This window comes from Mastacembelus armatus, chromosome 4 (assembly GCF_900324485.2).
Source record: "Mastacembelus armatus chromosome 4, fMasArm1.2, whole genome shotgun sequence".
Taxonomy (NCBI): Eukaryota; Metazoa; Chordata; class Actinopteri; order Synbranchiformes; family Mastacembelidae; genus Mastacembelus; species Mastacembelus armatus.
The window spans coordinates 5,856,301-5,867,135 of record NC_046636.1 but is presented as its reverse complement, the minus strand read 5'-3'; the positions used below and the strand labels follow the sequence as shown (position 1 = coordinate 5,867,135).

The 10,835-nt window shown below is 41.7% G+C and overlaps 1 protein-coding gene across 1 annotated transcript; it reads right to left on the bottom strand.

Moving 5' to 3' along the window:
- Positions 1 to 4,196: 4,196 nt before the first annotated feature.
- Positions 4,197 to 6,237, bottom strand: foxd3 (forkhead box D3). The gene has a single exon (XM_026322952.1). The coding sequence runs from the start codon at positions 5,819 to 5,821 to the stop codon at positions 4,625 to 4,627; it is 1,197 nt and encodes a 398-aa protein (XP_026178737.1). The 5' UTR covers positions 5,822 to 6,237; the 3' UTR covers positions 4,197 to 4,624.
- Positions 6,238 to 10,835: the final 4,598 nt, after the last annotated feature.

Below are 10,835 nucleotides of genomic sequence, written 5' to 3'. Positions count from 1 at the left end.
GACCTTTTCTTCTGTTGACACCATCGTCTTTGTTCCCAGGGTGTTGGGATTTGTTGGGTGAGACATGTTACTTGTGGTTGTGGCATCAATTATGCATAAATAATAATAACCTCGGACAACTGCTGATTTGCAATGACACTTTCATTACATCGGCAGCAGCCTATAACTCAGTGGTACCCATTAGTTATTAATGCCTGGCCACGCCAGCTTTACTTTGTCATTTATTGCTTCATCTCTATGCCTTTTTAAATATTCAGTAACTGCTGTACCTACATTTACTGTCTGTGATCTCCGCCCAGGAGAAGGCTGTAGCTTGTGGTGGAGGATGACCTAGTTATTATGGAGGCCTGGGCCTTGCTTGCCAATGCCAATGTAGTCTGTCATACGTTCAAGGTGCCATACCAAGTCAAAGTTGATCTTTTCTGCTATTTTATTTCAAGTTTGACAAATAATGACCTATATTCAAACATTTTCTACTGAAAAATTCTATTAACCCATGACTTAAAAATATAGGATGCTGGTATGAATTCAGGAGACACATAAGTCCTGCCACTGCTTCTTTTGTGTATGCTGTTATAGAATTTTTTTGCCACATCCTGAAATGGCCGTGCATGCATTTACAGGTATTTAGAGGAGGTCCGGACTGACATTCAACATTAACTCTGTCTGAGGCCAGATTTCTGTCTAGTGTTAAAGCTGAATGTGAATCTGATTCCGTCTTTTTCAGTAGTATTCAACATGCCCTCTCTGACTCAAAGGTCAAGGGGGAACACATTAACTCCTGCCCTTGAAAAATGTTATTAAATTTCTGCATGGGCCAAAGGGAATAGGTAGTCCTCTGCTAAGTAAAAGCTAGTGCATCCATCTTCATATCGGTCCTGTTAAGTGTCAGACTTTGACTATGTGAAATTGCAACATGAAACAATTTATTCTCAGAAAAAAACTATACACCTGGTTATGAACACGACAGGACATAGGTAAACAGCTAATAATTTAATTTAATGGGGGGGGGGGGTTCCTTCCTAGGGAATAGTGCACTGGACACTGCAGGCGGTCATGGGCATAAGTTGAAAGCTTTACATGAAGGTGTTTGATTACACTTTGGTGTGTGGGCACTGAGAGATGTGTTTTAAACACTGTTATCTGTCACAATGTTCCCAGACAGGTCAAACAGATAATCCCAATAGAGGCCTGTGCACTTTCAATTCTGATTTTGGTAAATTACTTTAGTTCAGCTGTTTGTGTGAGATCATTTAATCTGTGAGTAAAATAATAATACATACAAACATTATGTCCAAACACAGCAGTCACAGCAATCTGTCTTTGCAAACAGCTAAATATTACCTGTTTTTCACTTGTCAGCTTGTCAAACTTTGACTATCAAAATCACAGCTCGGAAATGTGGGATTCACCAGGGAATTCTAACCTTTGTAGAAGTCATGTTTTCCCTCTGCTGTTGGATCACTGAGCCAAATCTGTTTTCTATGACCAATGGTACTTTCATTTTAAAACGGACTTATACAGTCTTATGTCAACTGAACCTAAACTGTCATCTTAGTTTAGTAGCTATAGGCCAATGTATTTTAAATATCCCGGCTCTATCTGCTAATTGGTTCTACTGCTGCTAAAATAAGTCAACGATCAAACACACACCGGTAATTTTACGCACTGTCTGACAGACTGGTCCCCGCTGTGGGAACCTGTGCACATGCAGGTGCAGCTACATGTCAAAATGTACGAGCGGAAGTTTGTTCTTCAAAATATTAGCGCACCAGAAAGATTTTTTTAAAAATTGGCAACAAAAGAACATAAAACACCAGCGCTTCCTTTTTGATGCAGTTTATACAGTGAGTTGTGATGAATTTAAAGGAACAGTCGAAATGTTTACTGGTACTAGTTCTTGGAAAATGTTATTTAAAATCCCTATGTCTATATTTTAATTAGATTTTTTATGTTTAACTGCCAGTGTCATCTCTCTCACATTTCTATACATATATTTATATTTATTTATTTTATTGTTTAAATATCAGCAAATTCATCATCCCAAAGATAAATAGTGTGCTCTATACTCTACATTCTGTGTGCTATGTTCCTGTGGACGGATTGTGATTGTTGAGAAAATATTTACCATCCATTCGCAAAAGAAAACAACTGAGATTGTTTTAGACCAGTTCATTCCCTCCTTAAAGTACATTCTGCATATTCAGTTAAACTGCTTAAATTTGTAAGATTTATTCAAACTAAATGATTGGGCAGAATAAAAAACAACTGAGGGGGGTTTATCATCCATCTCATTTCATTATCTCATTTGTGATATCTTATTTATTTTATTTTTTATTTCTCTAATGAAGATCCGGATGCATTGGTTAACGCCCCCTAGTGGCTTGATTCTCGCCTCCTTCGCTGTGTTAGTCTGCAGCATCACCGGTGCATCTCACGCACACACACACACACACACACACACACGCTGAGACATCACACAGAGGTTGCTTGTGCTTTTATACTGCAGGTACTCTTATCCAGTGACACATACGTGAGCCTGAGTATTTGCTTTGTGCAGACTGAACCTGGATGTGTTAACAGCACAGGCTAAAATGGAAATAAAACATATGTGATAACTGATGTGACAGAAACTAAGTCTTACCCCTAATATTTGATAGATAGATTTGGAGTTATGAAGCATTTCTGCTTCATTTATTCCAAAGAAGTTATCATAGAGCTGCATTTGACAACATCTCATATTGCTTTTCCACATATAGCCTACCTCAAAATAAAATAATAAAAACCTATTCTGTCTAACTGTGCCCTGAAACTGACCCCTGGAAATCACTGGATGTCTCTTCCACAACCATTTGAACCTGCATTTCAGAGTTAATGTGGGAGACTTAAAACAGAAGAGAAGAAACATGATGGTAGAAATGATGGTGAACTCACGTACAGAGGCTGGAATTTCTATATTTCTATTTGTTTTTATGCCTTTATATTTATGCAGTTAGATAAATAACCAGCTGCGATGTGCGTTGTTATTTTTGCAATAAAAATAATTATCTCTTTCAATAATAACACTCTACAGAGTCTCCACACTCAGATACTATTAATACTAATGATAATCATAATAGCCCCATAATAATAATGGAGGTAGTCAGTAGAAATGCCACGGTGACATTGGAGAAGCCTTTTGCACCATCAGCACCTTCTTCGGTGTCTGAAAGTGAATTGAAGCAGAGAGAGGCTCCTTTCTTTTTCCCATGGGGATCAGTTAAATATAGCGCCCGAGACACCCCCCTCCCCCCAACACACACACACACACACACACACACACACTTGCATACACACATGCACGCACGTACCATTTGCTGTTTGTGTAGAAGTGATTAGCCAGACACAACTGCGAACCTGTTACCTTTATAGTAGCCAGAATATGCGGTAAAACGATACGCGCGGTGATGTAATGGTGAAGGAAAAGGTGTCTAAACTGTGACCTCCAGCACGGATCACTGTCAGGAAGGCCAACAGAAATATAGTCTAAGAAAACAATTAGATTGTTTTGTAATTTCAGCCTTTCTGTTCAAACATTTCTACACCGATTTGTGTGAGTTTGCTTTCAGTCAAAATATTCCCTAAATAGCCAGTTTGGATAACTCCACTTTTTGATGGAGCTTCCTTAAATATAACCGGTATTAAGTGTTATAAATAATGAAATTATATGAATAATAATAAATATATAACCTTTTAAAATTAATTGTTATTTTGTATAATTTTAAAAGCAAATCCAAATGAGATTTGACAATTAAAGTTGCAGTAGAGGTCAGAGACATCTAATACTGAAATATGTTTGACTGGTTAGTTGCTGCCGAATTCAATTTGCTTTTGTTACTATTTTTTGGTAAAATGAAAATGAAACATAAAAAATTTAGGCCATGTTTTTAAAATATACGTTACATCGTAAAAAAACGTGTTTTTAATAATTATATTGAAGCCTGGCAGCGATAAAGTAAATGTAAACACATATTTTCAGGATAAGACATATTTTCTTTTATCCCAATTTTATAATGACAACACATCAGAATTAAATTTCCTTGTCTCTGATTTTTTTTATGCCGTGAGAATTCAAATGTATTTTCAAGAGCTTTCTTCTCTTTAAATCTGCTCTCAAAGAATTTAAGAATGTCAATGATGAAAATTTAATTGGAATCCTTTCTTAGATTTATTTACAAATAAATTCCGTTTACAACACAATAGAGCTACGTAGAATTACATATATTTGATTTTTTTTATTATAAACAGTCTTTTTTCTGCCTTGTATGAAAAGGAAGCAAAAATTGTGTCCACTTCAGCTTCCAATACAAAAAGAAAATGTGAAATAATTATCACAGGTCTAAAACAGGAACAAAAGAATTAAAGACAGGTAAAAGTCAAACAGGTAAAATCGTCAATTATTATTTTTTTTACAAATATTTACAAATATTACCTGTACAGAAATATTTCCATTTTTTCTTTTTTCTCTGTTTCAACACTTTTCATGGCTACAGAGTCCAGTGCTGCCTATTGATTTGTGCTCTTCACACTTCCCCGGTAATAATGTCTCTATATAAAAATAAGAGTCTATTTTTCTTGGTGTAAGTCACTGTGAAGGCCATTTGGACACTGCCGCAGCCGTCGCTGAGGGTAAAACGTGTCCAGAAATAATATTTGACGGCACACTGAGGATGGGCGCGATAGCGGCTGAGGTCCGGGTCAGAGAGAGCGACTGCGCGCTCAGCAGGGCCGACTGAACGGTCACCGGAGGCCGCAGGAAGGCCTGTGCGGCGCCCGGTGAGGACGATGAGGCGCTGGACACCCCGATGATGTTCTCTATACTGAAAGACGGTCTGTTGGACGGCTCTGATTTGATCATGGACGCAGTGCTCAGACTGTTGAGCTGAAGTTGAAGGCTCGGGCTGAGCTGGGAGTTGAACGCTTTTCTGTTCAGCTCCGTCGAGGGCAGTAGAGGGACGCCCGGGGGCAGCATGGGACCTACAGGGGGGATATACGGGTACTGCAAAGCCGCCGGATGGGAATAGGCAGCCGGGTGGATCCCGTAGTGCCTCCCGTAGGGACCCCCAAGGCTGTACGCGCCGAAACTTTGCATCATGAGAGCAGTCTGGTCCCTGAGCACGTCCGGTTGAACTCTCTTGAATCTTTTCCTCCGCCTGAGGAAGCTGCCGTTGTCGAACATGTCCTCTGAAGCTGGGTCCAGGGTCCAGTAGTTGCCCTTGCCCGGGTTGCCAGGTTCCCGGGGGATTTTTACAAAGCAGTCGTTGAGGGACAAGTTGTGGCGGATGGAGTTTTGCCACGCCGGGAACTTCTCCCGGTAATACGGGAAGCGGTTGCTGATGAACTCACAGATGCCGCTGAGAGTGAGCTTTTTCTGCGGGCTCTGGAGGATCGCCATGGTGATGAGGGCGATGTAGGAGTAAGGCGGCTTTACCAGGCTGCTTTTGGGCTTCTGGATCGCTCCCCCCGCCGCCGCGTTCCCTTCGTGACCCTCTCCCTTTCCGGCGCCCGTCTCTCCCTCTCCTGAGCTTTCACAGCACGGACTCCCTCCACCAGACCTTATCTCCTCCTTCTCCACCTCGATCTCGTCTTCCACCTCCTCGTCTCCTACCTCTCCTCGCAGGTCGTGCAGGATGCCTCCCCCAGGGCTGTCGCAGTCGCTGTCGACCCTCTCCATGCCCTCCTCGTCTCCCTCGCCCACCACGTCGATATCCACGTCCTCCGTTGTGAGCACAGTTTGGCCGGACATGTCGCTGGCTCTTTCGCTGGCCCCAGACAGGGTCATCTCACGGCTTACTTGCACTTTTTATTTTTTCAAAAGTCTACCGGAGCCAAAACAACCGAGCACTCGGGTGTGATGGGTATGTGAGATCAGCGCGGTCTGTGCGCACACACGGCGGCTCTGTTGGACTTCTGATCGCCACTGTCAAGAGATCTCCCAAAATCTAAATACGTTTGAACAGACAGTTGCAAGTCGAGCCAAAGAGAAACTTCAACTTCTATAAATATTTCTCCACCCGGTAAGTGAGCAGGCCTGAATAAAGCGGCGCGTCTTGCCTCGAAGTTGTTTGGAGACGGTGAGACTTTTGCGCTCCGACGTCCGTTCTCGGTGCGTATATTTCCTATAGGAGTGATATTTGGAGAGCCAAGTCGAGATGACACATGCTGCTTTTAAAGGCCGGAGCTTTTAACAGGACTGTCTGATAGATTACTTTTCCCAGTATAAGATATACTATCAGTGCAGGACACGTGGTGTGGTGACGACAGACGCCCCCCTGTCCTCTCCTCCCGCCCTCCACCCTCCTCTCCTCTCTGTTAAACCATGCAAACTGGAGTTGTTTCATGGATTTGTCAACAATGGGACATCAGCAATGCTGCTTTCCGCTGATTTCTGTGTTCGTCCGTCATAGACCATTTAACGGTGGCAGAGGGAGGAGGAGGAGGGGGAGAGAAAATTGGCCTGCATGATTGAAAGATCTGATGCGCATTAACGTGGCTGCGTAAAAACAATCCAAAACCTTTAACTTTGCTAATACAAACTCTTTTGAAAGCCGCAGAATGAAAACGTCGACAGCTAAGTTCACCGAATCCTCCTTCAAGTTATTAACTTTTCTTTTTCATTGTGAAATTGTGCATGCATGAATTTTATTCTGAGCTTTCATTTAAACCAGCCTCCGCGCATGTGACTCAGCGCAGATAGGATTCGTTGTTTTCAGTGCGTAGGAATGAAACATGTTTACTCAGTTTATTTAGTGAGGAAATGCATGCCTTCATATTTCCAGCTTTACAGCCCATCATGTAAATCCCAGCTGCGAATGCAAAGCATGAATTCAAGTCTATTTATTCCCGCAGGATTAGCCGAAGGTGGGAAGAATACTGAGCAGCAGCAGCAGCGACAATGAATGGAGAGAATAAAGACTTTCCTTAAGAGTTTGGAAGAGGTGCTAACGACCCCAATCATTGCATGTTTTTACATTTGAAAAAAAGTAGGAAATGCGGGCAGCGGGTGAATGCAAAGAGAGCGTTTATTCAGCAGCACGGTGAGCGGTGTAGGCTGGGCTCAGGGAGAGGATGTCGGGTCCAGTCCTGAAGGGTTCCTGCGTCGTGTGAGAAAATTTGGGAAGACTGGGGAAAGACTAGTCTTCTGTATTTCAGCTGCCGTTCAGGTCGGCTAATACGGGCCTCTGGCTTTTCAAGGAAAATGTGTAGTTAATTGAGAAAATAGGATTTTCCAACGTGTCACCGGCGATTTAAACGTATAATTGATTTTATTGGAAGTCCCTTAGCAGGTTAATGAAAATATCTATAATCAACACCGCAAGGTTATCTGTGTCAGAAGCTTTATTTGAATAAATGAAAACATCCCAATGAATTATAAATGAATATATGATGCAGTTAGTGAGCATTTCTGAGATACGTACTCCTGTTTGTCTCCCTTTGGCACCGTGTGGCAGAATACATTTTAATTTATATAATAATAATAATAATTTTATCACTAATCATTATTATTATTTACCTTATTTAAAAACCCACCATGGGTGTTTTCTGTCTTACAGTGTGGGCAGTGAATCTGATCCGCGCAGCCGCTCCTGCGCCGCCTGCGACACCTCTGCTCTCGGGATAAAAGTCGGATTAATCAAACGCCATCGTTAATAATACGCGTATGGGTCAAAGAAGGGAAACATGGCTTCCGATTACACTCGCCTCGTGTTAATCTTTCAAGGCTGGTGACCTGTGTGATCTGGTCTGTTCTGATCCGTCAATACGAACCACTAAGCAGATGAAACTAGAGTCGACATCAACTTTTATCCTGCTTATCCCGCAGGGCGCATGTGTTTTTAAGAAAGCACGTCTCTCTTCAGTGTCGGGCTTTCTCTGGAAAGTAAAAAATATCTTGTTTCAAATCCTTTTTATTGGGGTGTTTAGTTTTGTTTCGAAGCCCATCACATGTAAACAAATCCTCCTCCTGACTTCATGTATTTCCTGCGTGTCTTCATAGCAACAAAATGCAACGAAATCTTTTTGCTGTTAGAGACTCGTTCTTATTGGATGGTGTGGTGTTATGGTTTCTTACTAAGCCATTAACCAAACCAATCCACTTCTGTGGTGCCTTTTAAAAACACAGTGTTTTCTATGAGCTATGGCACTTGGTTGGTTTGTATGTGCCATAATACTCCTTTATTTAAGAAATCGCCCACTGTCTTAACCAACCCCTCTTTTCCTGTGTGTGTGTGTGTGTGTGTGTGTGTGTGTGGAGACAGGTGCAGCCAGCCTCCTTTTAAAAAATCCCAGAGTTGCAGTGTTGTGTGAAAGGCGGTGTAACTGCTGATATAACCTGCCTGAACAGCACCGAGAGGGGGTTTCAGACCCGTCCTTCCTGTGATCTTTTGAAGCCTCATAAATCCGCTTTTATACCTCCGCAGTTTGTTAATGAAATGTACGTTTTAAGCACACATGCACGGCTTAGCGCGACAAAACCTTTTAGTATAATAAGCCAACTCGCTCCGGCATGAAACCATTAGTGGGGGAGGGGGGTGGAGTGGGGGGCAAACCGAAGCGACGGCCGCGGCGGCGGCGGCACAGGTGATGGAGAGGAAACAGTCACCACATGTGATCACCGCAAACTACCGGCAAGGTCACCGAACAAATAATTGTGACCATAATAATCTGATGCTCTGGTGATTCCTGAGGGCCATCTTTCCCCTTTAATCTCGTGTAACTCCCACCCTGGGGTCAGAGGTCAGGGTCAACTGCAGAAGTTGGGAAAGTGTCAGTTCTTGCTCAGGGGCCCTTCAGCAGGGTGGATGCTCTGGACGTTAAAGGTCACAGTGATATGCAAAACTATTACTCATTCTTTCATTCTGAATAGAATAAGCGATACATGTGAAATAATTTGACCTGTTCCATTTTAAAAGATCTTGATTCTTCTGTCACATTATTTGGTGCCACTGGATCAGTTTTGCTCGTTTTTCTCCTTTAGTAGTTGAGCGAATATATTTTAACCTGACGAAAGTGCTTATTAGGAGCTGAAACTGGATCTGACGCTGACTTCTGGAGATTTAAAAGCTTTTAAAGGCCGTTTTTATTGCAGCTTGTATCTGTGTAAGAAGTAAAGGTCAAGGGCTTTTAGTGCAAAAATGAGTGGAGGTTTATGGAGTAAGGTGCGTGCGTAATGATGCTCGCATTTTGACACACAAAAGCGTAACACCCCAGTTAGAGGAGCATAAACAGGCTTCAGTGTCCGGAGCAAAGATGTTTTTAATGCTCAGTAAACACCACACAGTCAGACTCCTCACTCTCTGTCCATTGGTATATTTGAATTACTACTAAAACCTCAGTTATTAATTACTGATTGAATTTCAATTAACCTGAACTAAAAAATCCTTTCTGTGTTGTCCAGGCGTCAGTTCAAACTAATAATATGAATATGAGACCAGCATCATATTTCTCCAAATGACGAGATCTCTGAATACAAACATATAGTAGGAGATTATGTCAATCCAAAATAAACTCCACTCTGCTTGACTCACATTCGTGCTTCCAAATCAGCTCTTCGTAAAAGCAGGTTTCTGAGAGGCAGGTAAATGAATTCATTAGGGAGCAGTTGGGGGCGCGATATGATAAACTAATGACATTGTTAGCGCGCCTGTAATTACGACCATTATGTTCATTATTTTACACCAGTAGTCAAACCTTCAGCTTGTCAGCTTTAATAAAAACAAGATATTATCCAAAAAATGAAAGCCGTAAAAGCTACGTGCCACACACGTATAGTTATGCTACACAATAATAATAGCCCAAATAACTGAAGTAGCCTATATTTCCTATAATTGGATTTTTCATGATCGATTTTGAAGGCAACAGCGCCCTGAAAGGCAGGCGTGTGAATTCTCAGCCCTCTCTCTCCCTCTCCCCCCCCCCCCCCCTCTCTCTCTCTCCTCCTCCTTTTGGAAATCACCATTTTCAGCCCTTCTCAAAGGCTCCACTCTATCAACCTGCGAGTTTCTGTCAAACAATATGATGGAGCTCATTTTTAACCCTCCCTCCTGCAGGATCAGCCCGAGCCAGATCTCTCCTTCACAAGAAAAGCACAAAGGGCCCAGAATAGAAGCCCCTGATCCACGGCCTGTGTGTGTGCGCGTTTGTTGAACGTCCCGTTATTTTACGCGCGTGTATGGAGACACAGCAGTTACAGCAGGTTTTTACACACTAGCTTCTCGTTTGCAGTTCGTCCATATCTGTGTATACAGGTGATAATGCAGCTTATTTCCTCTTAATTGTTGTTATTTATTGCGCTGTTGTCTGAGTCTTTTTCTGTTTTTGTGCTTCTGTTTTTTTTATTTACCAGGCGTCACCACTAAAAGTTGTATTTTTGCCAGGGAGGTGTTGGTCTTTTTAGAAACTCATGCACTGCTTGATATGAGAGAACATCTGGATTTATCTAACGAGGTGATTTTGTGGCATAAGAGCAAACCTGTAAACCAAAGACAGTAGAATCAACCAAAAATAACAAAATAGGACTTATATGTAAATAGATTTTAATCTCAGTGTAAAATCTTCTCAAATGACAAACTACATCCGCCCAATAACCTAAACAATTATTTTGTGCCCAAAAGGGCTGAAACGTAAACCCTACGTGTGTCACGGTCTCTGTAATTTTAATATTTGATTATCAGTCTTATTTTCCAGTTAAACTGACTTATTGTGTAGGAATTCGTTTTGTCCTATTAATGATCAAAACAGTTCATGCTGTTTTTAGAATAAAAAAATAATTTTTTCCCGATTATTAATTTATTGAT

Coding starts and splice junctions, on each gene's coding strand:
- foxd3 (XM_026322952.1), bottom strand. CDS start 5,821: ATGACCCTGTCTGGGGCCAGCGAAAGAGCCAGCGACATGTCCGGCCAA.